At 42.9% G+C, this 27,763-nt stretch overlaps 1 protein-coding gene across 3 annotated transcripts in view; it reads right to left on the bottom strand.

The window, feature by feature from the left end:
• Positions 1-26,635, bottom strand: part of mxra5a (matrix-remodelling associated 5a) — a 39,252-nt gene extending 12,617 nt beyond the window's left edge. Inside the window, exons 1-6 of one of the 3 annotated variants that reach the window (XM_041200022.1) lie at positions 26,453-26,635; positions 24,500-24,601; positions 12,688-13,117; positions 11,561-11,690; positions 9,096-9,486; positions 722-5,626 (exon numbers count right to left, since the gene is read on the bottom strand). In XM_041200022.1, the coding sequence (XP_041055956.1) occupies positions 722-5,626; positions 9,096-9,486; positions 11,561-11,690; positions 12,688-12,896 (5,635 nt within the window). In that variant the 5' untranslated portion in view covers positions 12,897-13,117; positions 24,500-24,601; positions 26,453-26,635. The remainder of the gene's footprint in view (positions 1-721; positions 5,627-9,095; positions 9,487-11,560; positions 11,691-12,687; positions 13,118-24,499; positions 24,602-26,452) is intronic. The other 2 variants (XM_041200021.1, XM_041200023.1) reach the window with 2 other exon arrangements.
• Positions 26,636-27,763: the final 1,128 nt, after the last annotated feature.

Here is a 27,763-nt window from a genome sequence, read left to right as displayed (position 1 = left end):
GATGGCACAACACTCCCTCAATCCCACACGGATGTATCAATCTTGATTATGTTTATAGTGGGAATTGAATCCAGACCCTTCTACCTCACAGCTAGGTGCCACCAAGCTAAGGTAGCCAAACCTCCAGGGTCACCTTGGAGCTCCTAGGAAGTGAGGGTTAATCTCCAGGATACTGTTGTGTGTTATCCTGGAGGAAAATCATCGGGAGAATTTTTTTTTTTACTAATAACTCCTCGAACATTTTTGTTTACTAGTTCTAAAATTATGCGATATAAGGCTGGCTGATGGGGAAGAACATCTGATCGGGTAATGAAGGATCCAGCCACTTTCCAATTTGCACGGGAAGATGGTACACCATAAGTATGGACATCTTGACCAGGTAATTGCAAGAGTGTGGGAGTGGGGCAATTGGAGGCAGGAGATCAGGTGATGACACCTCCAAGAATATATCCAACCAGAGTTGGCAACCCAATGCTGAGCTCATGTGACACTTGCACTGAAGGAGTGTGTTATTTTATTGAGTGGGTACCTTGACTAACACATATGGAGTGGATTTGCGAGTTGATACCTACCATTGCTAAACAATTGCCCATTATGGAAAATATTGGAGGCAAGAGATCAGGTGATCTCCTATTTTTTTTCCTATTGACAAAACATTCCTTTTTTTTTCAGCTTACTGACTGTATGGTTATAGAGTAGGTATACTTAATGGGTGTCTTACCTGTTGACACTTTCGTCCAAAACACAAAAGGCTTGGGCTCCCCAACTGTGTCACAAGGCAGATAAGCGTCCATCTCTGCTTTTACTGACATGGTCAGAGGGTTCCTAGTAACTATTTTCGGTTTTCCCTTTGTTGTCCTGAAATTAGGAGATAGTTGAGCAGCACTGGATGAATTCCCTCCTAGCTTTGGAAGGATTGGAGGATAATGCAACCTTTTGTTCAATGAGGTATTTCTAAACAATTGAGCAGTGCTAATTGTGGTAGGCACAGTTGTAGGAGTACTCGTGGGCACTGTCACCGTGTGCATGGTTGTTTGGGGGATAGTTGCTGAGGTTTTCTCTTTACTAAATAGAATTGGGATCTGTACGTGATGACGCCATTGATTGTCTGGATTTGTGGTAGGCCTTTCGACAACAGAATGTCTCAATGGTGGTAGGTTAATTGCTTTAGCTGTTTTTGAATTAGCGTCTAAATCAGCATCGACTGCTTTGTTAAATATTGGGCTTGTTTGGAATAGAGTAGCCGATGTTGCAGTGGGCAACTTAATAAAAGGTTCATCAGGTTTTTCTATGTTTTTCACAGTTGGAAACACTCTCAATCTGGGCTCGTTAGTAACCCCTGACCACACTCCAGTTGTAACATTATGGGACCAAACCCTTGTTGTAGGTGTCAGCGTTTTTTCTGTTACTCCTACAGGAATATATTTGGGAGATTTCAGCCTGGAGCCTTGGTTTGGACTGGACATTATGCTGAGATTTGCATCTGGATTCCATTTATGCTTTGAAATCCAAGTTAAGTTGTTTGACTGTTCCGTGTATGTTTCTTTAACTTGTTGTCTGCCATGTGTGGTTACTGTATGCTGCCTTGAATGGACCCCATCTGGCTTATTGCTTCCAGATGTTCCATTGGTTCCCAGTCGGTCTTGTTTCTTTACTCCTATTCCAGCGGCTTTCTGAATGGGCAAGGCACCTTCTGGAGAAATGGCTAGAGGCAGGTCTTCTTTGTCCATTGAAACTGTGGTTTGAGAAGGCAAAAGAGGGACATGTCCGGAGGTTACATTGGTTATTTGCGCTCCTGGCACATTTTTTTCTGTTGCTTCACTATATGGGGCAATGCCCTGACCAGGAAATCGTGAAGGGTCCATAATTGTGTCAGGAGAAGAAGGAAGTTTTGATGTGATATCACTTCCATTTTGTCGAAATGTGGAAATTCCGTGAGATGTTTCGCCCTCTGGTGATTTAGCCTCAGTTTCTAAAATTGTCACAGTTGGCACTTTTGGCTCAGTGTTTGATTTTGGAGTTTCCCTGGATCCCTGTACAATAGAAGCCGTGGTTGTGGTTAATATTTCAAAATAATTCATTACAGATTTTGATGTCAACATAACTGTTGTGGTAATAGGAAGCACTGTAATTGGGACAAGTGGATTTAAGATAATGTCTGATGTTTTACCACTGTCCTGTACTCCCTTTAATTTCCCAGATCCCACCGGAACAACTGAAGTTGTGGTTGTTGTGGTCAGTACATGTCTACCATTTGACTCCAGAGAATCTGAGTGAGTAGTGAGATCTGGAGGTTTATCAAACGTATTTGTTATCAGAGGTGATATGGTTGTAGAATCAAGTTTTGTACCATTGTGCAATTTATAATCCCTTGGAATGTATAATGTTTTTGTTGGATGGGTTAAAGATTCAGGATTGGCTGGTCCTGGTTCAGGAAGGTTTGAGAAAATGGCTTTTATAGTTTCAAGTGTTGATGGAGTTGTTGAAGCTAATAATTTTGGTTGATGTGATTTTGAAGGTTGCAGCCCTTGAGTGATTGGTGTTCCTGAAGGTTTTGTTGTAGGTGGAGAATTTGTAATGGTCAAGATATTCACCGATTTTAACTTTGGTTCCTTTGTTGTGAGTTGTTCTAAAGCAGGCAAATTTAATTTGTTAGAAGCTACAGTTACTAACTTTGAATCTGGCTCCTTTTCTAATGTAATGTTGACTTTGATTGGGCTGGTTTCAGAATTGCTCATTTCTATCGGAACAGACTTCATACTTGGCTGAATGGTTGATGCCATATTTACCTGGGTTGGTTTTGTTTCTTTGGCTCTGGCTATTGGGTATAAATGTTGCCTTTGCCTGTACCTATTAGGCCGATATCGTCTTCTGCCAGGCAGTCTTCTCCTTGGATAGTTTCGAGAAGCAATAATAGACATATTTTTGCTTTGACTAGCCCTTGTATTAATATTCACAACAGTGGTTGTCTTTGCCACTGTCCTGGGTACCATGGTTTTCATTGTAACAGATTTGGCTATATTGGTGGGAGGCATAGTAGCAGCAGTTGTGCTAATAGCTGGTTTGGTTATGGTGTTGTGGACCAGGGTTGTAATGGTAGTTGCTTTAGTACTGGGGGGAAATGTTGTGGTAGTTCTAGCTTTGGTTGAGGAGATAGGAGCCCTAATGATTGTTGAAGTTGCTTCAGTTGTGATCAGAGTAGTGACTGTTTTGCTCGTTAAGGTTGGATCTTCTCTGATAAATGTACTGTCATTATCACTGTTAAGGTTTATACCTGTAATATGAATTATTGAGTCCTTTTCAGGAAGCTTCCTTGCTGGATATGTAATAGCTTTAGTCATCCAAGGTTTTGGTAACTCCTCATGTGCATCAGGTTTCGGAGCATTAGTTTTACTTTCAATGACAGATACATCATCATATTCTGGCTCCCCATGTATTGGCTGTATCTTAATTATTTTCCCTCTTGGCTCAATACTGACCTGTTCCAGGGCTGAAGTTGTAGTGGTCTGCAATTCCCAAATCTCTGACTCATGCCTCAGTTTTGAAAGGAAATTGACTGCAGTGCTGGACTCAGTAGCACTTATGAGAACAGGGTCAGTATGAGATGCACCAGAGATTTGGTTTTTGGCAGAATTGGTGTCACCTCTTATTGTTTGCTGCAAAAGATTTTCCTGCTGTTTAAGAACGAGAGTTTTGCTCAGTGTAGTGTTCTCCGGCATGTCATGTTCTTTCGCTGTTGCACTATGGGATGAGCTGATATGTATTAATTCATCCTCTGAAAAATTTAGATCACCAATTCCTGATGATTCCTCCACACCGGACTCTGAGACAGGGTTGAGTTTTTTTAGGTGATTTGCTTCCAGGTGATGTGTCTGGTTTTCATTTCCAGCTGGAGATATGGTGGTTGATTTATAGATTTGGAACAAGGGGGGATCCGTCACTTTAGGAATAGTCTTCGCTCTCACTTTTGCCAAGATGTCTGCCCACTTTTGTGGGTCAATCTTTTTATTAGCCATATTAACTCTTCTGCGTGAATCCCATCTCCTCCTGCCTTCTGTGGCTGTCTTCCCCCTGCCCCTCTGTGGCCCATGTCTTAATTTGGTGTTCCTGTTGGATTCTGCTTTGGAGCGGTCATGTGTGCCATCAGCATGAAGACGTTTTCGCCCAACAGGTGTACTGACAGTGTATCTATTGTAGGTTACCTGTTTCTGACTTTCATATGCTGTCTCTCTACCTGAACCTTCCTGTTCCTCAGCCATTGGATCCTCTATCCTTATAAAGAGTTTGGGAATTGGCACTCTGCCAGCTTTCCCCTTTTTGATTTGTTGGCCGTGCAACTTTTTAATGACTGCCACATTAACAATCAGTAAATCTAGGCCATATTTGTTGATGGCTAGACATCTATAATGCCCACTATTGCTAACATGGCTGGATTTGATGACCAAAGTTCCATTCTCCATAACAAATCCACCAGTAGTGTTTGATGGGGCACTGAGCACATCGTTACTTGGAAGGATCCAATTCAACTGGGCATTTGGTACCGCGATGGCAGTGCAGGGCAGAGAGATGGTATCTCCTGAATGCACAGTGACACCACTTTCTTCCACTTGACTTGCATGGACTCTTGTGGGCTGCACATCAACCCGATAGGTCATTGTATCTGTATCATCCTTAATAGTCGCAATGCAATGATATAAACCTGAATCATAATAGTCTACAGCCTTCACTATTAACTTCCCAGTGGTAGAGACAGAAATACGGTTATCTTCGCTAGTGTATGGAGCTTCCAGATGGGTACCATCAGGAAACATCCATTGTATTGATGGACTCGCTGAGGCAATGACCGGACAGTTTAGCTGCAGCATAGTTCCTGTAACTAAAACATGATCCCTCTTTGTCCCTTCATCTTCTTTTATTGATACCCAGCTGTTCTTGGCTTTTGCGGCGTTGCTAATTGGAAAGTGTTGCGATAGATACATTGAGAACAGAAGGACAACATGGCTTGCAGTAGTTTGCCTTCTATCAAGTTGGATATTGATGTACTTTTGCATTAACCATGAGGACTCAGCCATAACTTCAGCTCTTACACCAGTATAATAGTAAGCATCATTGTCAACGGCTTGTTTATATCGATAACTCAAGTTGGGTTCTTTGGACAACATTAAATCTCTTTCTAATCTTACAGGTGTCTCACTGTAGTAGGCAATAAGTTTCCAAAGCCTTTGCATCTTTTCTTGATCCATATGGCATATAAGAGTTACAGAAAGGGTCATATTGACTGCAATTTCTTGTTCATTTAGACGATGCCATTGAACCGTTGTATCGTTCCTCAGTCTGTTGACATGGCAGACCAAATGGTTAAGGTTCCCTTGCTGGTCAGTTAAGTTCAAAGTCATGCTTCCAAATAGCTTTTGATAGTTCTGATGTGATATATCTTCACCTTCATTGTCTTCCAATTCACTGATATTGGTCTTCTTCAATGGGGATATGATTGTTGGCTTTGTACAGGTGAGGACATTGGAATCCAGCTTAAAAAGCTCCTTTTTGGTGAACTGTTTGGGTTTGGAGCACAGTGAGCACAGCCGCCCTCCTGGATATGTTCTGTCCTTTTTACATTTGACAACACCTGCGAATGGGAAGAAAAGAGCCATCAAAGTATTTGACAGAGAGCTTTTTCTTTTACTAATTCCTTCTCCTTTTTTCTCCATGTCCCTTCTGAGCATGCTGAGAGCTGCTAGGGTACAGTCCCATATCATACCTCTCCCAAGAGGTGATTCTGTAACTCCAAGTCAATTGCTGGAATTTTGCCAGTGAGTGAAGTCCCACTGCCAGAGCCAGAAGTGGGATCCGAGCACACGGGGACAGGCCCAATATCAGTAAAATCCCAGTAGGGGCGGAAAGTGGCTGCCCACTTAATTGAATTAATTGGCCACCCCACCTCCCAATAGCGGGTGGTTTCACCACTGTCATTCCAGCTTCTGGGGATACCACACGGTGATGGGAAGACTTTGGACTTCCCTCTCAATGTCTTCCGCCACCATTTTATGAGGTCTCCTGCCTCCCAGCCTGTAAAATCCAGCCCAGTGGGTCTGTTAATCCAACCCTTGTGCAGTGGTTGGGAAATAGGAATAAGAGTGGGTTATTCATCCCCTCAAGCCTGTCTACTTAATTTTATTATGGTTAATATGTAACTTAATTCTATCAGCACACTTTTACTCCATATTCTCTAATATATTTACCCAAACAAAAATCTATTAATCTCAGTTTTGAAATTTTCAATTGACGGAGAGCCTTAACAGCTTTGAGAGAGGTTTGTGCTTTACCTAAGATGTGCTTCTTGGCCTCAATGCTGATTTGGTTAGCAATGACATAGCTTTTCATTTTGAGCCCATTACCATCATTGCATTGAATAATGAAGTTGCTAATACAACTTTCATTCCTTTATTTTGCAGATAGCTACAAAAGCAATGAAAAATGTTGCACTTCAAGTGGTTGCACAACTATATATTGATTAATTTTAGCTTTGTAAAATAAATGTTAGACAGAAGAGCCAAACAATAACATCGGAACAGGAGTAGGCCATTCAGCCCTTCAGTCTTCTTCCATCATTCAATTAGATCATGGTTAATATGTACCTCAACTCCATTTGCCCAATTTTGTTCAATATCCCTTGATACCCTTGAGACAGCAGTTAATAATGCATACAGTATCTTAGGCTTTATTAATAGGGGCATTGAGTGCAAGTGTAAGGAGGTCATGTTGAACTTGTATAAGACACAAGAGGGCATTAGATGATTATTTGAATAGAAACAATGTGCAGGGCTATGGGAAAAAGACAGGAGAATGGCACTAGGTCATAATGCTCATTTGGAGAGCTGGTGCAGACATGATGGGCTGATTGGCTTCCCTTCTGTGACATTAAGGTTCTGTGATTCTGTAATTAGGCCTCATCTGGAGTACTACGTCTAGTTCTGGGTACCATACTTGAGGAAAAATGTGAATGCATTGGAAAGAGTGCAGAGGGGTTCACAAGAGTGATTTCCAGGATGAAGAACTGTGGCTATGAGGGTAGATTGGAGAGGTTGGGACTGTTTTCCTTGGAGAAAAAAAGGCTGAGAGGTATTCATGACCCTTAGGGGTATGGAGAGGGTAAATATTGAGAAACTGTTCCCACTCAAGAGAATATCAAAGGGAGAATTTTCTCCTCATCGGGGGTGGGGTAAGGCGGGCTCATAGCCAATCGCTGCTCACCATCAGCTGCACGCCGCCATTTTATGTGGGCCAGCCAGTTAAGGCCCGCCTAGTGTGACATGCACCCAGAAGCACTGTGCGCTCCCTGTGCCGGTGGGGGGGAGGCATAGGCTGAGTCGGGGCCTGCGCTTTGATAATTGAAAATTTTAATAAAGGGAAGAAACATTTTTAAGACATGTCTCCTCATGTGACAGCGTCACGTGACATGTCAATGAATTTTATTAAAAATTTTTATTAAACTTTAAAAACCTTCATGAAACGTCATCCGGCCCATGGGTGAGGTTTCATGATAAATGCGAAGGCCGCCTATGCTTTCTGCTTTCTGCCTGCCCACCAGCCTTAAGGTTGGACGGGCAGCTCAGTTAATTAGCTTAATTGGTGTTTAAATGGCCTTAATAGGCCTTTGACAGCTTGGCAGGCACACAGCTGGCTCCGGTGGACACCCGCCAAACTCAAGACCTGAATGATGCGCGGTGACTTCGGGACGCATGCCCGCCATCACCACGCGTCATTTTACTGGCCGGCGAGCAGGCCCTGCCCCCGCTCACTGACCCCAAAATTCTGGCCCAAGAACTGGAGGGCACAGATTCAAAATAATGGTCAAAAGGAGTAAAAGTGATGTGGGGAAAACATTTTTCATCCAGAGGGTGGTTGGAGTCTGGAACAAACTTCCTGAAAGGGTGGTGGAGGCAAGTTCGATTGAGGTATCCAAAAGGGAATTGGATGGCTACCTGAGAAGAGAGAATGTGCAAGGTTACGGGGTTAAAATAGGGGACTGGGTCTAGGTGGAATGCTCTTTCAGAGAGCCAGTGCAGACTCGCTGGGCTGAATGGCCTCCTTCTACACTGAAAAGATACTGTGATATTGTGATACTGCCCTATGCATGAAAATGTGCACCTGCTTTCCATTCTTAATGGCCTGGTTGTCTAATTTTAAGATTATGTTCCATTGTTCTTGACTTCCCCATTAGAAGAAATAGACAAGGAGGATTAGGCAGTGCTTTGGGTTTTGATCTTGTGTGATCTGGGTTCAGCTCTAACTCAGAATGATGGGATAAAACCTGGCTCTGGATGCAGGTTGTAAGGGTTATTTCTGAAGTGACCTTGGCAAGTCTCTGAGCAGTTTTACAAACTGTCTCTGGTGGGAAGGGCTCACAATTCAAAACTTGTCCTAACTGAGCATTGAATTGACAATCTTAATCAAAGAGGCTATGGAATGCTAGCATACAAACAGTGAAAAAAAAAAGGCATACAGGTGCAGTTGGTGAACTCTGCTGAATTTACAGCTATGCATTTTTATGAGAATTACATAGAATTTTCAGCACCAAAACAAGTATTCAGCCTAACTGGTCAATGCTTATGTTTATACTCCAAACGAACCTCCTCTTCATCTCACCCTAACAACGTGGCCTTCTATTCCTTTTTCCCTCATTAACCTATCTAACCTCCCCTTAAAACCATCTCCACCACTACATTGATGATGCATCTTACATTCTCGCCACACCATTAGTAAAGAAGTTTCTTCTGAATTGCTTATGGGGTTTATTGGAGACTACCTCATATTTCTGACACCTTAGTTTTGGACTTTCCCGCAAGTGGCAACATTTTTTCTACACCTACCCTATCAAACCACTTCATAATTTTAACGACTTCTATCAGGTTATCTCTCAATAGAGAAAAGGCCCCCAGCCTGTTCAGAGGGGAAGGGGAGATTCACTGTGCATCTTAATATACCTCACCCGGGAATAACTGCTGCTGAAATTGGAAATGGAAAAATGCTCCTTTTCCAACACTGATGTTCCTCACTTTGATTTCATTCCTACTTGGCGCAACATCACTGATTACCTCCAGCTTCTCTTTCCCAGTCCAGCAGCCATTTTAACCTGCAGTCACATGACCATGGGTTCCCATGGAGGTAGATGCTTTCCAGTTTTGACATTGAATGAAGCATTTCCCTGGGTAGCGTCCTAATGAAATTATCAGAGAGGTAGAGGTGCTTTATTGACGAAACTTTAAAATGCTGTAGAAATGAAAAAGTCACAAAGGTGCTTGGATGGATTTGCTGCAACAGGTTCCCTTCAAGGTGGACCATTTTCAGGGAAGTCAGTCCATAGAATGCGCCTGGTTGAATGAACTCAATCTTATTGTGGTCTATGTGCAAGCGTAACAAATTCACCAGCCCCTGAAATGTCTGCGCTGTTATGGCACTCACTTTATTGTAGCTCATTTTAAGTACCTGCAAGAGAAGGATAATTAAGTTCAATAATAATAGGCAATTCAAAACAAAACTAAATCAGTTCAGTATGCAGAATGATTTACACCAAAGCACCATAGCACTATATTAACAAGAAGCACGTGCATAACTTTCACAGATCATTGAGGTGGTTATCCTTGTGCTGCCCACCCAGAGATTGACAACTTTATTGGATCATCTTGGGAGGTTTGGGGGGGATGAAGGAGATGGAGAAAGGAAAATTAGAGGAAAAAACACTAAGGCACTAATGGGGATCTGGGACAAGTTAACAGCAAAAAGACAGAATGCAGTGGAAAAAATAATACTATTATTTTGTTTAAAATCTATCTACATTTGACTGTTAAAATATTTTTCTCCATTGCATCCTGTTCCCTGGATTCTAGAACTGTCCCCATGGATCGGAAGATGACAAATGTAACCTCATTACTTAAGAAAGAAGGAGGAGAGAAAACGGGCAACTATAGGTCAATTACTCTGATATCAGTAGTGGGTAAATTGTTCAAACCTATTATTAGGGATGTGGTAACAGTGCACTAAGAAAATCTTAATATGTTTGGCCAGAGTCAACAATGGGCAGACTGAACACAGATTTGTGAAAAGGAAATTGTGTTTGACAAATCTTATGGAGTTTTTTTGAGGTCAAAACTAGTAGGGTAGATAAGGGGGAACCAATAAATGCAGTGCGTATCTGGCTTTTCAAAAACAGTTTGTTAAGGTTTGACACAAGAGCTTATTAAAGAAAATTAGAGTTCATGGGATTGGGGTAATATTTTAGCATGGATTTTGGGGTTGGTTAATGGGGCAACAAAAAAAAAAGTGGGAATAAATGAGTCATTTCTGGATTGTGTTCACTAACCTACTTTTGCCCCTCAAGTAGCACAGCCTTAATTTTAAAATTCTCACCCTTCTTTGCAAATCCCTCCATGACCTTGCCCCCTCCTTATTTCTCAAATTTCTTCCTGTCCCACAACTCTCCGAGAAATCTGCGCTCCTCTAATTCTGGCCTCTCGTGCATTCCCAATTATAATTGCTTCACCACTGGTGACCGTGCCTTCAGCTCCTAGGCTCCAAGATCTGGAATTGTCTCCTACGCCCCTCCACCTCTCTACATTGCTTTACTCCTGTAAAAAAAACTGCTTAAAACATAGATAAAGGCAAAATACTGCAGATGCTGGAAATCTGAAACAAAAACAAAACATACTGGAAAAGCTCAGCAAGTCTGACAGCAACTATGGAGAGAAAGACAGAGTTAATGTCTCGAGCCCATATGACTTTTCTTCAGGAGCTTCTTCAGGGGCTCTGAAGAAGAGTCATACGGACTCGAAACGTTAACTCTATCTTTCTCTCCAAAGATGCTGTCAGACCTGCTGAGTTTTTCCAGCATTTTTTATTTTTGTTTCTTAAAGCATACCTCTTTAATCAAATATCGTCTTATGTGGCTTGGTGCCATACTTCATTTTATAATGCTCCTGTGAAGGGCCCTTGGGACATTTCCTTACACACTATATAGATAAAAATTGTTGGCGTTGTTGGAAGTCTGTAACTAGTGGAGTACAATAAGAATCAGTGCTTGGGTCTCAGTTATTTACAATTTATATCAATGTCTAGGATTTTTCTGATGGTGGGCTTTCTCTTCCTGCCATCTGAGGAGTCAGCAGTGAATGCACTGCTGCCTATACAGGCTGCTTCACCGCCACTTAACACCCCAACGAGCGTTAACTGACGAGAGATGTGGCTTCCACCCCTCAGTTCGTAGGAAGTCCTGCCTCGGAGAACTGCAAACCAATCTGATTGCTGATAGCTTTCTAGTCCCAACAGCGCCAGAAGCTGCAGTGGAGATGACTGGGACTGCAGGGAGTTCAGGACCAGTTAAATATAGGGGTCTCAGGGCGGGGAGGGGAGGTAAGGCAGGGAGGGGAGGTCAAACGTCTTTTTAAACCTTATATATTTTAAAATTTCTTTGTGGCATTTACCCTTGTACAAAAAAAAAATTCACAAGTACAATTTTCAATGCATTTTTTAATTTAAGTATTTATGCCCAGGAACCAAGCACTACCTGCAACGATTGCAAATCTTTAAAAGCTCCATCCGGAAGCCTCTGGATTTCATTTCCGTGTAGCATCAGAAGCTCCAGCTTTTGAAGTCCATGGAACGAAATTTTGCTCACAGATTGTATATTGTTAAAGCTGTGAGAAGATGGAAGAAGCAGATCATACCCCTGCATCTTGGTCAAAATCAAAAAAAGAGCTAATGCAACACAGTCTCAAGAGCAAACATTTAAACTTTCTATTCTAGTCACTGCATTTACCAGTTATCAGGGTGATTTAGTTTTCTAGTTGTCTGATAATTTTCATTTTATAGGGTAGATTTGAGTGCTGACTTATCAGTACAGATTAAAAAAAAACTTTGTTTATGGTAGCACCTTTTCTGGCTTCAAGGTATCCCTGTGACGTACTTTTGAAGTTTTGTAATGCAAGAAATGCAGCAGCCAATTTGCACACAGAAAGGCCCCACAAACATCAATGAATTAAATGATCAGAAACCTGTCTTATTAATGTTGGCTGAGGGATAAATATTGGCCAGGGCATCAGGACGAGTTTCCCTGATCTCCCTCAAATAATATCATGGGATCTTTTACTTCAGTCTCGGAAGGCTCACATCCCACACAAGGGACAGTAGTGTTGAAAGTATAGCACTCCTCTACTGTTGCACTGGGAGTGTCAGCCCAGGCTTTGTGCTCCAGTCTTTGGAATGGGGCATGAAACAGCACTGGGAAAGCAACATAATGGTTATGTTTACAGCACTAGTAATCCAGCATCCAGAGACATGAGTTCAAATCCCACTATAGCAGCTGGGGAATTTAAGTTCAGTAAATTAAATAAAATAAAATCTGTATTAAAAGCTAGAATCAGTAATGGTGACTATATAACTGCTGGATTATCATATAAACCAACTGGTTAAAGCTCCTCTCCTCAGTTTGGAGGGCCAGCTCAGTAAAGATTGGGCCACTAATTTTAAACAAGGATCAATCTGTTCGCCCTTGGAATTAAGCTCTGTCAGCTTGTATATTCAGTACAAGTGAAAATACTTATGCCTTTTGTAGACATTGTGACTATATAATCATACTTCAAAAATTTAAAAAATGAGGTAGATTTTTGCAACCATATCTAGAGATGTACAAACCCTAAATTGATTCTTTCCACCTCCTTCGGTATTCTGGTCGGCACTGCTGTCAGTGATCGAAAAGTGCAGTGAACTTCAGTTGAGAAATAACAGGCACAGGAATGAGGACAAGAGAGTGTCAGATGTGGAACTCCCAGAGACAGAATCAGCACCATGGAGAGGGTCGCCAAATTAACCATATTGCATAACACCTCAAGCATCTTCACCATTCTGCTGTAAGAGATGCTGGAATTTCTATACAGTCTGCAGCAGAATGTAGGACGGTTCTGTTTGCTTTTAAGCACACAAGTGGTATAAATTCTACAGTTGTGCTCTCAGGAAATGTCAAAATGTTGCCATTTTTCCAATGTTGAGTGATGCATCAAAAAGGGATGGGGCTGTTTAAAAGTGTAAGCGATGACCTGGGAGAAGCATAAAGTTCCAGCTCGCTCTGTCAGAAAAGGAAACAAACCATTCAGTATTGGTCAATAGGTATCCAAAACATTAAGTCTAGCAGTGATAGAAGAAAAGGGCATCTGTCTCAACAAGTCCATTCCTTCTACAGACCATGCACAATTCACTCCATTATAGACTCAACCCAAAATATATATTCCTCTGAAGGCAGATTCTACGCAGCTTTTCCCTGCCCCAAATGTAAATCCAACAAACTCCAGAATGCCTATTTAACCTTATGTCCTAGACACATCTTTGATGTTTGACATGATATTTCCATGGTCCCATTAATTCAGGAACCAGTCACCAGTTAGATATATATATGTATAAATGCTTAGTTTGATAATGTGTGTAGTTATGTCATTGCCATGTTTAAAACTCTACCACTGAGTTTATGCACTTTAAAATAACCACGTAGGTGTCACACTATTTAACATTCATAAAGTGCTACTCTACTGCTCAAAATATCTTCTTTAACAACCATATTCTCCTTGTGTTAGCAAATTCCATATGTCACATTATAGAGCAAATCAGCCTTGCTCCAGAGCAAATGTATCATTTACCGGTATGTCTATCTATCAATCTGTTAGTCTGCTTATCTACCTGCCTATCTATCTTTCCATCTGTTCCTCTGTCTATCTGTCCATCTGCTTGTCTGACTGCCCATCTGCCTGTCTGTCTGCCTATCTGTCTGTCTTCCTATCTAACTGTCTGTCTGCCTGCCTCTTATCTATCTGTCTGTCGATCAACCTGTTTGTCTGTGGAGGCAGAAACAGGGTTAATAGGCTGCACCTTATGGGGGCCGGGCTGCTCAACACCAACCCTCCCATCTCACCAACCCACCCCCCCCAACCAAGTCAACTGGAAGCTGACGTGACCTGAACAAGGTCACCCTGTAATCATAACATGCTGGGGGCAGGCTAAATTAGCTGAGATCGGGACTTCCAACCCTCAGTGGGAAGAAGGCCCGCCCTCAGGAGCTGCCAGCCAATCATGTTGCCTATTGACTAACTATATCACTGAGTATTGCTGAGAAAAGAGACTTGTCTAAGCTTTGACATCTCTTTTTTCAGCAATACTCAAGCTCTCTACTACCAAATAACAATGTGTTTCTCTATCACATAAAAAGAGAAAACCAATCATTTCTTGATTGTTTTTCTCAACTTATGGAGGAACCTCAATAGCCTCTAATTGGTGTCAGCATCTGCCCTTTTACAGCATTTACACCTTGTGACCTTTTTGGGACACAACGTGACGATAGCAGCAGAATAATGCATTGTATTTTACATGGCATAATGGTCATAGCTTCTACGACCAACACATAACCTGACTACTTTTCTCTTCTCTCTTTTGGCTTTTTCTATATTACATGGGGTTGCCACCATGCTGGTTGACCACCCTTCCCCCACCTCTATTCATATCAACCATCATTTTTGGGTTAGTCAGATGGTTTTACAGCTGGATGCCATTCCTGCCACTAACTCTCCCTATATATCCAGGCTGAGGATCAGCACTGATACATGCTGGTTTGCCCACACTAGTGGCTGGTTTCTAACATATAACCTGATTTATCATGAGCAATACCTAAGGAGATTTCCCTTCTCAGGCACAGATATGCAGTATCACTGGAGCATATCCGACAGCCTTGGCATCAATGATAACATGTTCAGGTAAAATGCTCCCTATAGCCAACCCTTCTGACATGTACAGTGTTTTCCCCTTCGGGCAGCTTGGGGTTTCCTGCACTCTCATATGAAAAAGGAGGAAGCCATTCAGCCCCTCGATCATGGCTGATCGATACCTTAACCCCATTGACATGCCTTACCTCCACACCCCTTGATATCGTTACCTAACACAACAAGTCTAGAAAGCTCCATTATTCTAGCTGGAGTTTTTGGCACTCTGTGTGCCACCCCAAGAGTTGGTTTTAGCTTTCTTAATGCCTTTCATTCTGCTTTTATTGGTTTCAGGTGACTAGTTCTATGAAACATCTATGAAAAGGCATTAATAGCATCTTTCTGTTCAACATTAATCTTCAGAAATTCAGGGGGAAACCCTCCAACTGTTGTTTAACAAACAGAGACACTCAATTAACATTCTTTTACGCCTAGTGTGGGTGAAAGGTAGCACCTACTCCATTAACAGTATAAACTGATAGCACCTTAATGCTTAATTAGGGAACACACAAGGTAAATGAACCTCAGTATTGACTACCATGTACTAATGGGGAGAGCACTATGATGAAGTGCTTGAAATGACTGTATAAAGGAGGAAATTAGTGCATCGCATCCAAGAGAGAAAGATACAATACTTTGGTCACATCATTAGAGCAGGCAGTAGAAAGAGGCAGTTACTGAAGGGGAAGATTGATGGAGAATGTAAGAGAAGAGAAACTGGATAATGGATGCAATTGATCTATGCAGAATGTGTAAAGGCAGCACAAGACAGTCAGAGGTGGAGATTCATAACAGTCAACATTCTGAGAATAAGGTGACACCTACGAATAAACGAACTAATGGAGAAAAACTTAAGACGTCTTTGTTCTAATAGATGCCAAATGCCACTGTCGGATGGAGCGCAAGTTTTTTTATGCCTTTTTTAATCTGGTAGACTTACCTGAAGATGACACTCCCTGGTAGAGTATGTAGCTTCTAGGGGGAATTTTAAGTCAAAGAATGGGAGGATTTGAGGCGGGTGGGAGCTTAAGGTGTTACAGATCTGAATCCTGACCCCTTTCCAATCTTCCCAGTTTTGGTTTCAATGGAGGTGGGACCAGAAGTAGGCAGTCCAGGAGCCAGGTTGGCAATTTAAATTTATAATGAGGCTGGATGCTGCATTTTCAAACTACATTTCAAATTTAACTCGCTAGCCAGGTTTCCTGAGGTGAGGGCTTGATCCTTATCGAAGTGCCAACTCCCTGCCATTGGACACCACCAGCCACCCACCAACCCTTTTGATTTCCCCCCGACCTCCCCAACTCCAATTTCCTCTCAACCTTCCCAATCCCAAGACCTCCCATCTCCCCAATGAGGCTGCTGACCTCCCAACCCAAGGACTCCGATCACCACCATGAACCTTCCAATCTCCCCTGACCTCCCCACCCGAAGGCTTCGATCCTTCTCTTCCAAGCTCTCTGACCCCTGCCTCCACCTCTCGGGATCAGATCCGCCCCATCCAGGAATAGACCCCTCCCTTTTGAGGCCTCTAGCCACCCCCAACCCACTCTCCACTGCTGAGGTCACTTTACACCCTCAGGATCAAATTCCAGCCATCTGCCCCCACCCCCCACCCCCACTCTCACCTCCTCAAGGACTGGACTCCAACTTGGCATCAGACCTCCTACACCATCTCCCAAGTGGAGGCTCAGGCCTGCCTGATCCTGTGGTCTCTTCTCCAGTGTTCCACACCTGACTGGGAGCCAAGCCTGTCAGTCAGGCTGACTTCTGAGCGGGGGCCTCTCAGCGATGCCACATGGAGTCAAAACTCCACAGCTAGCAAGGGGGCCTGGGCTTGCAGGTTTCTTGGCACTGCCAGGCGTCCCAACTCCTGGCAGGGTGGGGGAGGGGAGTCAAAAAGTTAAAATCCCCTGCCCCCGCCCCTCACCCTACCAATGCCATTATAAATACATCATTAGAAAAATTAAGAAGTCCTGGATTGGAATTCAGTCTGAGGAGGTTCCTGAGAAACTCTAACAATCAGGCTGAAGGGCCTGGAAGTTTCCATTTTTTATTCTCTGCATAATAGCCAGTTTCGAAATAAGGTAGCAAAATATTTCTAAGAGTAGTATTTCCAGCATGGATTTGGCAGAGGCTTCAGGCTAGAAGGTTGATTTAAAGATTAGTACATTGAAAACATGACGTTTCACAATTGCATATTGTATGTACATCTTTAATCTAGATCTGCATATCTAAAAGCCTTGATTAGATTATGATGTTGTGATCACTCCAGGCAATCCAAATCTCTACATAAATGAACCATTTTACTGCAGAATTACCAATATTAAGTTACTGCTGAATAATCATAAGCAGAGTTCCATTATTCTCTATTTTATTGACGTCTCATTTTTCCAAATTGTCTCCTTTTTTGGACCTCTGTCGTGTTTACCCTATGCTATTCTGTAGCTAAGAGTGAGCTGGGGAGAGAAATTCACTCAGATAGCCCTACCTGAGGCAGACTTATGTCATTTCCCAGGGTCAGGCAATTCTATAGGCCCATTCCTGCACAGCCCGCATTGCGTCCTCCATTACTTTCACTGAACAGCCGTGAACAGATTTCTCCCCTCAGGATCTTTGATCTTCTCCTACAAATTTACCAGGTGTATGTGTAAGTGTTTGCTATGAGGTGTAAGTTGTCCTCCATGCATTCATTAGTAGAGAAACTACCATTTAAAAAGGCAGCTTTGTAGCATATCACTTTGGTAGCTCTTTACTGTTTGACTCTAAGTGACACCATTATAGGCAGATGCCCTATACGTCAATTCTTTAACCCTTGAGAACCATGGATCCGAAGCTGAATCCTGTTTACATGTCTGAGTCACAAAGTTCTGGGTTTAAGTCCCAGTCCAGCGCGTGAGCACAAATATTAAGGTTGACTCTCCCGTGCAGTACAAAAGGAGTGTTGCACAGCTAGGAATGCCTTCTTTTGACTGAGACGTTAAGCCAGGGCCCCATCTTTGGACAGGAAACCTGGAAGACTTAAATCTACAGTGTTCCTCTTGTGGCCCTGACAGATTCTTTATACAGAGAGTCATCCTGATTTCCCGATGAACAGGCTTGACTTTCAGTAAGGTGGGGAGCATTCCAGGGGAAACCTCAGAACGAAGTCCAATTTCAGGCTCCAGGGGGATGAAGGTTTGAAACCAGGACGGGGAAGGGGTTCCGACCACTAACCCTGGAGAGTCTTTGTATGGGAAAGGCGTCTGATTTTGGGGGTGATTAGGGAGGCAGAGGGAAGTGCGCCTGCTCCTCTTGGCCCACAAGCAGTGCTGCAAAAGCACATATCTGCTCCACATGCAACCTTGTGGCAGCTAAGCTATCAGGTTTCCGTTCACCCCAATGTAAAACTGACAGGGCAGGTTAAATTAATGCCAGCCTCATTAAAGTATTTAAAATGCTAGCTTGCCTCCTGGAAGTGGGCCCCATCTCAGTAAAACCCTTAAGTCAGTGGATTGGAGCTGACTTCCTGACATGCTTGGAAAATTTTCCTGATTTAATTTCCCACCTGCACCCAATCCCACACACTCATCCGTGTTAAAATCCTTTCCTATGATTCCGCACACTATAGTCCCTGCAATACTGACTTGAATCAGTCAATGAATGATTCTCTGTTAATGATTGATGGGTTGAACCACACCTCCCACATGTTTGATTTTACTCCAGCTTTTTCAATGACACAATCTAAACAATTTTTCAATCAAACAACCGCACCCTTATTCACTTTGACTTTGTCAGGCACTTGATAGTAGACGGTGTCTATTGACACTCGCCTGGGGCAGGAATGCAGTCCATGGAGATGGATAGGTTTCCAGTGAGAGGGGCAGCCTCTCATGACAGTGAGAAGAGAAAGGGAACACATCGCTTATGCAATATTCCCACAGTATTCAATACAGTTTACAATGTAGTTTATTACCCAGCCTTATAAAGTGTGTGGCAGTGGAGTCTCAATTGATGATTTAGTTGAAATACTGTAATTCTAATCAAAATGTGCTGGAAATGGAATTAACATCTGAATGAGACAGATTTACACTCAAGTGTAAGCATTTGGCATTACAATTCTGATGAAGGTTTATACCCAAGCTGCTAACAATCTGTCAAATGCTGAGATACTGTACATGTTCTGTTTCTTGGAGAAACCCTGGCACAAAACCCAGAGGAGAGATGAGGAGAATTTTTTAATGCTGCGAGCTGATACGGTCAGGATGACACTGCCTGAAAGAGTGGTAGAAACAGATTAAATCGTAACTATCAAAAGAAATATACAAGAAAAGGAAGTATTTGCACGGCAATGGATGAAAATCAGGTGGAGTAGGACTAATTAAATGGCACTTTCAAAGAGCTGGCACAGGCAGGATGGGCTCAATGGCCTTGTTTTGTGCTTCATGAATCTGTGTGTATAAATAAACTGATAGCTAGTCAAAACATGCTGAAGCTATATTATTAGATTGAGGATGAGATTCTGATCCAAATCAATGTTTGATTTAATTAATCAAACGTCTCTCAACATCCTGGGGGTTTACGATTGATCAGAAATTGAGCTTCTTCTTCTTATCCTGTCCACGGACAGTCTATACTTGGCCCAGCCAGAACTGGACACATTTTTGTGCCTTGTTGTTGAATTCGGCAGGATCTGCAGGGGCCAATGTAGAAGCGTTCACGTCGCGGCCCTGTTTTAACCAATTCTACCACCACCACGCACAGCCAGTAGAAACTGAACTGGACCAGCTATATAAATACTGTGGCTACAAGAGCAGGTCAGAGGCTTGGAATCCTGTGGTGACTAACCCACCTCCTGACTCCCCAAGTTCTGTCCACCATCTAGAAGGTGTTAGGGAAACTTAAGCAGCAATAATAGTCAATGAGCTTACAGAACAGAGACTACTGGGATATTTGACATATATTGGCTTTGATAATTAAAGACAGACTAGCTTGAAGCAAGAGTTGTGGTTAGCAGCAACCATTAGTAATAACTGGATCAGCATGGTTACGGGGTTCTCGTTTTCAGAAAAGTAGGGATGAGATAATAATACTAGATGTCAGTGGTGGAAGTGCCAGATGGACAGCAAAATGGGGCAGTTGTAGCTTATGCGGTTTTAACAGAACAATGTAGGTGGCTAAACAACATGTATCCAAATAGTATAAAATGCCTGTGAAACTTGTATCGCTAGATTTTTAGCCCTGACTTGCGAAGGGTCACTGATCCCCTGCATATGCTGAATAAAGACTCATGAACGTGAGACGCAGACTCTGGGTGCTAATTCCATTGAACCACCACAACAAAGGCACAAGTCAGCAGTGTGATGGAATACACCCCACTTGCCTGGATGAGTGCAGCTCCAACAATAGTCAAGAAGCTTTACTCCATCCAGGACAAAGCAGCCCGTTTGATTGGCACCCGATCCACAAACGCATTCAACCCCTCCACCACCGATGCACTGTAGTAACAGCACGTACCATCGACAAGATGCACTGCAGGAACTCACCAAGACTCCTTAGAAAACACCTTCCAAACCCAAGATTGCTACCATCTGTAAGGTAAGGACAAGGGTAACAGATCCATAAGAACACCACCACCTGGAAGTTCCTCTCCAAGCCACTCACCATCCTGACGTGGAAATATATCACCATTCCTTCACTGTTGCTGGGTCAAAATCCTGGAACTCCCTCCCTAACAGTATTGTGAGTGTACTGCAGTGGTTCAAGAAGGCAGCTCATCACCACCTTCTCAAGGGCAATTAGGGATGGGTTATAAATGCTGGTCTAGTGAGCGATGCCCACATCCCATGAATAAAAAGAACAAAAATTGCTACCTGATATTGCGCTGGCCAATGGAGGATGTTCAGCTTCGAGGGATTTCCTGACCACTGCCTCAAAAACACTTTTGTCCTACACGTCTTGGTGTAATGTTTGTTAAATGTAAAGGACACCTCAAATGAAATGCTCTGCACAAAGCAGGAAGGTGACACATCCGATTCACATTTACTTGATCCAAAGTGTACAGCAGGGGGTGGGGAAAGCTGCAGCTGTCCTTGGATGCATTTGCCCTGGGAAAGCAGGTGAGGAAATCATCCAGATTTCTGACTGATTACAATCCCGTGTATGTGCGGCTGTGTGTCCTGTATCTGTATGTGCATGTGTGTTTGTGTGTGTACTTGTTTGTGCGTGGGTGTGTATCCCATATCTGCATTTCTTGTGCCTGTCTGTGTGTTTGTGCCCTGTATCTGTGTGTGTGTGTGTGTGTGTGTGTGTGTGTGTGTTTGCTGTGTTTGTGCATGGCTATTGGTGACTTTCCCTCTAAGTTTGTACAGCTGCACACAAGTGCCATTAAGATTCCACATACGTGCTGGTACACAAACAATGTAAAAGGGGCCAAGGACTTAACAAAATGCCCAGGCACTCCAAAAATAAATTAGACGGTACGTTTTATAAATGTGTGCGCAGGTGTCCTGTGGCTATGGTTATGTATATGGTGGGGGGGAGGGGGGGGGGGGGGTGGCAGTGGGGGTGGTTATATGTGTCCTCTGTTTTGTATCTGTGTGTGGATGTGTGAGAGTGTGTGTGCCCTGTATCTGCATGTGTGTCCTGTGGCTGTGTGTGTGTCCTGTGACTGTGTGTGTGTCCTGTGACTGTGTGTGTGTATACAGTAAACTCCTGCTATTTGTGACTCCTTCTTTCACAAATTTGTGCACCCATGCGAATGTCCTTGTGCGCACAATTGCCCATCGCGGCCCCAAATCTTGAACTATCCATGTTTTAAGCATTAAAAGTTTCTACCTGAAGTTACATTGGTCCTGAAATAAAGAAAAGTCAGCATTTAGAAGCCATAGAAAACAAGGTCATCGTGGTGTATTTCTCCTGTGAAAATACCCATTGTGCAAGTGCTATCTCTAACTGCACATGGTTTGTTGTGGTTTACAGGATATAATAATTCCCGACCAGTATCTTGCAGTGCATGTACAGCACAGCACTTTATTGAAAATGAGTGAGTCAGAGCCAACCAAAAACATCCCAGGGAGCACAAGAAGGCACAATCTTAGATAGGCTAAAAAATGGTGCAAGTGCTACCATGTTGGGAAGGGAATACTCTGTTAATGAATCCCCAATCAGATACATTAGCAGTCTAAAGGAAAAATAAGGGCCAATGTTAGTATTTCTGGCAGTTGTACTGCCAGGTTAACTTTTGTAAGTAGGAGAGATCCACACTTGGAGGAAATGGAGAAGTTGCTCAATGTGTGGATAGAGCACCAGCATTAAAGGGCGACCCCAGTTAATGGTGCAATTGTTAGAAATAAGGCACGTGAATTGTACCAGCGTATAAACAGTAGTAAAGAGGGCAGTGCTGGTGTCACTGGTGCTAATAGTGATGAAGAAGGTGGTGCAGGAGGTGTCACTCCTTTGCCTTCCAAAGAATTCTCAGCCAGCACAGATGGTTTGATCACTTTAAAAATCATTTCGGGCTGCATGATGTGACATTGGTGAGGGGGGCTGCCCAAGGTGCTGCAGAAGTACATTGAGGAGAGATGCTACAAGCAGAGGAGGTCTTTAACGCAGATGCAATGGGCCTGTTCTGGAAGGAAATGCCAAATAGAATCTACATACCAAAAGAAGAAAGGACAGCTCCTCGTTTTAAGGCTGCAAATGTGGCTGGTTTTAAATGTAAACCAATGCTGGTTTATAGGTCAGAAAACCCTTGAGCTTTCAAAGAGAAAAATAAAACTCAGCTGTCAGTCTTTAGGAAGGCTAACAGCCTGGATTACAACTGTTGTGTTTGAAGACTGGTTTGAGAATTGCTTTCTGCCAGAGGTCAGGACTTATCTGAGGAAAAGAACCTGTCTTTCAAGGTCCTACTAACCCTCGATAATGCACCTGGACATCCACACTCTCTCGCAGAAAGCCATCAGATGTTGACATTTTGCTTTTGACCCAAATATGACCTCACTTATCCAGCCAATGGACCAGGCAGTCATTGCATCATTCAAGACTTACTACACCCGATGAAGTTTCAGCATCTCTCTTCATCTTCTGGAAGCAGACTCTTCAACCACGTGAATTTTGGAAGGAATTCAACATCCTCACAGCAATGGGCATAATTAAGGACTCATGGGATGAAGTTAGAACTTCAGCCATAAATGCCTGCTGGAAAACTTTGGCCTGAGGCTGTGAATGATTTCACACGATTGCCTAGTGTGGCTGACCATAAGACCATAAGATGCTGAAATGGCCAGGATTGTTGACCAGGGGGGTGGATTTGAAGACCTGATCACAGGTGGAGTAGATGAATTGCTCCAGTCTCATCAAGAGGACCTCTTCACAGAAGAATTGGTTGAACTGATGAACTGAAAGTAAGCAGGAAGAAAAGCCTAAGGAGGCTCATTTAACAATAAAGATGATGGCAGCTCTTGCAAGATCAGCTAAAGAGTTGAAAAAGAAACAGGTGACAGACCATGATACAAGCATGGAAAGAAGCACTGCCTTCTGCAGAGCGATTGAGACTTGCAATTGCTCTTACCGAAAACTTCACAAAATTGAAAAGCAGAAGGTGAAGGAACCAAGCCGAACATTGTTCTTTTCATCCACATCAATGTCTCGACATCAGCCACTTCACCCACTCCCTCTGCCTCCACTCTCAAGTACAGTGCTGTACTGTAATGTGCACTGTAAGTACGACAAGCTTTACTATACATTCAGAAAATAGTTTTTATTGCCTCTGACTGACAAATTTTACATTGTTCTTGTTTTATTGCATTGTTAAACAATTTATCCAGTAAAATTGTCTTAAATTGACTCAAAAATAGTTTTTATTGCCTCTGTTCCTTTAAAAAGGTCAATTTTTGGGATGGCTGGAGCCTATCTAATTACACCATAAAATATGTTTACTGTTCACGATTTTGCCCTTTGTGAGAATTCACTGGAGCCCCAACAAATGGCAAGACTCTGCTTATGTATATATATATATGGATATATGTGTGTGTGTGTGTGTGTGTGTGTGTGTATGTGTCTCTTTGGAAGAGTCATCATCTGAAAAGGAAAATTAGGCAGGGCTATGGAGAAAAGTGGGGGTGGGGAGAGACACTAAGGTGAAGTGCTTCTGCAGAGGACCAGCATGGACACAGCAGAGGCAGTGGCATAGTGGTAATGCCACTGGATAATCCAGAGACCCAAGCAAATGCTCCTGGGATAAAAGCAAAATACTGCAGATGCTGGAAATCTGAAACAAAAACAGAAATAGCTGGAAAAACTCAGCAGGTCTGACAGCATCTGCAGAGAGGAAGACAGGGTTAATGTTTCAAGTCTGTATGAGTCTTCATCAGAACCCGGACTCGAATAGTTAACTGTATTCCTCTCTGCAGATGCTGTCAGACCTGCTGAGTTTTTCCAGCTATTTCTGTTTTTGTTTCAAATGCTCTTGAGACACAGGTTCAAATCCCACCATGACAGCCAATGGAATTTAAATTCAATTACTTAAAATCTCGTTTCTGTGATTTTGACCATGATTGTTGTAAAAACCCATGTGGTTCACTAATGTCCTCCTTCAGGGCAGGAAACCTGCCATCCTTAACTGGTTTAGCCTACATGCTATGCAACGCGGTTACCTCTGAAATGGCCTAGCAAGCCATTCAGTTGTAATAAACTGCTTCCAGGTCTATAAGGAATGAACTTCTTACCTAACAGCGCTGTGGGTGTGCCAGCAGTTCAACAACCACCACCTTCTGGAGGGCAATTAGGGTTGGGCAATAAAAGCTGAACTGGCCAGTGATGCCAACATCCTGCGAATGAATAATTTAAAAAAAAAATCATTTTTGTCAATCTCTCCTTTGCCCCCACCTATCGCTGGCCTTCTATCCAGCTTCACCTGCTCCACCCCCCACCACCGCCCCCCCTCCCCCTTAAACCGTGTGAATTTCATTACATTTTTGCTTCTCTTTGGCACTGAGGAGGAGTCGTACGGACTCGAAACATTAACTCTCTTTCTCGCTCCACAGATGCTGTTGGACCTGCTGAGTTTTTCCAGCATTTTCTGTTTTTGTAAAAAAAAAAATGACCTTGTCTGTGTTGTAACCATTCGGAGTCCTGTATCTGTTTCTGGTATGTCCTGTATCAGAGTGGGTGGGTGCCCTGTGCCTGTGTTTATTTTCTGGTATCTGTGTGTGTGTGTGTGTGTTCACTTCCAGCAGAAAACAGGATGATGCTCAATACACAGTAGCACATTGGCACAACTTGCCCACAAGTCATTCAGGGAGAATGGCTGAATTTGTGAGGTACTGACAGAGAAGTGACTGGTGCCTGTGGAATTCACCGTGGAGAAGACAGGAGAAAAGTTTTTTTTTAAAGCTACCCTCAGATTGGAAAGTGGGAGCAGCTGAGAGAGGAATTGGTCCCTTGTCGTTTGAGGGAGTTGGGTGAGGGAGGGCCACGCCACGCCGTCGCCCACCAGTGGAGTCATTAACTGGCTCATTCATTCATCAGTCACTGGTCAGACTGCTCTAGGTAACACGGGTTCAACAGAGAATGCACGCTCCGACTGCGGGAGCTGCAAACTCAGGCAGCTCTGCAATTTAGCCGCTCTCTTCCAGAGAGAGACGGCAGCGTTTCATTCAGGGCAAGGTGGGGGGGGAGGGAATGCTATTTAACCAGATAGACACTGTCTCGTCGTCACCCCCATCACGACTAGCTTTTGTGTCTATTTTCGAATTAACTTTTCCAAAGCTGAACCCATTCATTTGCATTGTCGGACAGACGGCGGGCTTTTCTGTCGAAGTTTCTAAAGCTGAGCACCTCGTCAAACAAAATCTGTTATAAAAGCAGCTGAATAACTTTTTTTTTAAAAAAAGTTTATTACAGTCGGAAATATTCATGGCCGATACGACGTTTCACTCAACTCTGCAAAAGCTGAGGCGAAACTAAAGCCAGCGAAACTCGAGCAAGCATCGCTCCTGAAAAGTGTAAGGAAAATTCGAGATGCAAGAGGGATTGGGCGATCTTCTCTCTCTGGCGCTTCAATGTGAAAGTGTATTTCGTATTGGGGACGAAGTTAGGGGAATGTAACTGACCCCGAGGCCGATGAAATCCAACAATTTTTGTTTCAATCTGTCACAACACTCTCTCGCTGGCTTTCTAAATACAGATGATCCCGATTATATATTAACTCACGCAACACGCACACACATACAGAATTGAGGTATTCTCCGACAGTCCCAAATGCCAGCTGTTAGATAACGTGCGATATTTCCAGACCATTCTCTGAAAATAATATCACTCCTTGTCAACAGGTCTGGGCTGACGGCTACCCTGGTATAGTTTACACAGGGGAAATATTCGTAACATTTATACAATGTGTCTCACTTGTTGAAATTAAATACTTTTGGTTTGGTTTAATCCCACTGATATGCAGTTCACAGAAATATATGGACCATTCTAAGTCGATATTTAGGTCCAAATGTATTCGACACTCGATATTTAAAGCCATAATAAACTCAGTAACTTCCAACTGATTTGGATTGTTACTATTTTTTAAAATGATATTTAGCACTGCAATTAAGCAGCCAATCGCTTAAATAAACGGCAGGATTCCGCAAGTCACAGAAGAAAAACTAATATAAAAAAAACATACCATTTACCTTTCTTTCTTAGAAGTCGATGTTGGAGAACTGACAGCCTCCTGGTCTGTAGAGCTGTGCCTGTCTGGCTGAGAGTAGGTCTCGCCTGAAATCTTTTAGGAAAGCTTCATCTCCACTTTGGATCAGTGTGTGTGTGAGAGAGAGAGAGAGCGAGAGAGAGATTCCCAATCCACACTGCACAGCGCCGTCCCGTTAGAGAGTCAAACAACAGGGAAACTGCAGAGCAGTACGGAAGAAACCCACCTATAATGTAACACTGCTCTCTCTCTCTGCATGACACCGACAACTGACTTAAATTTACTATTCATAATCTTGATGAAAGTGCAGAGGTGAAATCTTAACTGGCAACTCACTGGAATATCTTGCAACTAATATACATACATATATATATGTATGTTTTAAAATCAGTGAGAAAGTTTAGATTCCCTGTTGCAATGAAATCGCCAATACGACTGCAGCTCATACACAGTAAGTTAACTTTTCGGGTAGTTTTTTGTTTGTAAATCCGCACTTTGTGAAGGTGCAACTGGAGTCTCTGTTGGAAAGGTGAAGCGCTCTAACCCAGAGTTGGCGATGAAAGAACACAGATACACACCGAAGTCGCTCACAACGAGCCCGCTCTAAGGGGAGGGAGCAATACCTATATATATATATATATTTCAGACATTCACCAAATGACAAGGGTGGGTGGAAACAGGCGCGTTTGCTCCGCAACAGAGAGCAGTTCTCACAGCCCTTCCTATTCCTACATCAAATAATTCACTCGAGCTTAGACTCCAGTCCTGAAAATTCGCAGCAGGTCAGGCAGGATATGCGGAGAGAGAAAGGTCTGAGCAGCTGGAAGAGGTTGGAGAGGGAACAGCTTTTAAGCAAGAAGAGAGGCAGAGAAGAGGAGGGGATGGAATAACAACTTGTGATAGGGTGGAGGGCAGGGGCGAGTAACTGAGAGCAGCCTCTCCCAACCAGCTGGGTATTGCAGGCATTATCTGTTTTTATCACTGATTTCCGGCAAATGCTCTATTTTGCATTGTTTGCCTCCAGTTCTGTGTGATCCTATCTATTGTGAGCATTGTTTGTTTATATATGTGAACATTCTGTGCGAGCCTATATATGCAAACATTCTGTGTGAGCATATATATGTAAACATTGTGAGAGTCTATATATGTGAGCATTCGGTGTGAGTTTAGAGATGTGAGCATTCTGTGTGGGTCTATATATGTGAGCACTCTGTGTGAGTCTATAAATGTGAGCATTCTGTGTGTCTATTTTTTGGAGCATTCTGTGTGAGTCTATATATGTGAGCAATCTGTG

The sequence above is a fragment of the Carcharodon carcharias genome, chromosome 11, assembly GCF_017639515.1.
Source record: "Carcharodon carcharias isolate sCarCar2 chromosome 11, sCarCar2.pri, whole genome shotgun sequence".
Taxonomy (NCBI): Eukaryota; Metazoa; Chordata; class Chondrichthyes; order Lamniformes; family Lamnidae; genus Carcharodon; species Carcharodon carcharias.
This window is presented reverse-complemented; position numbering and strand designations above follow the sequence as displayed.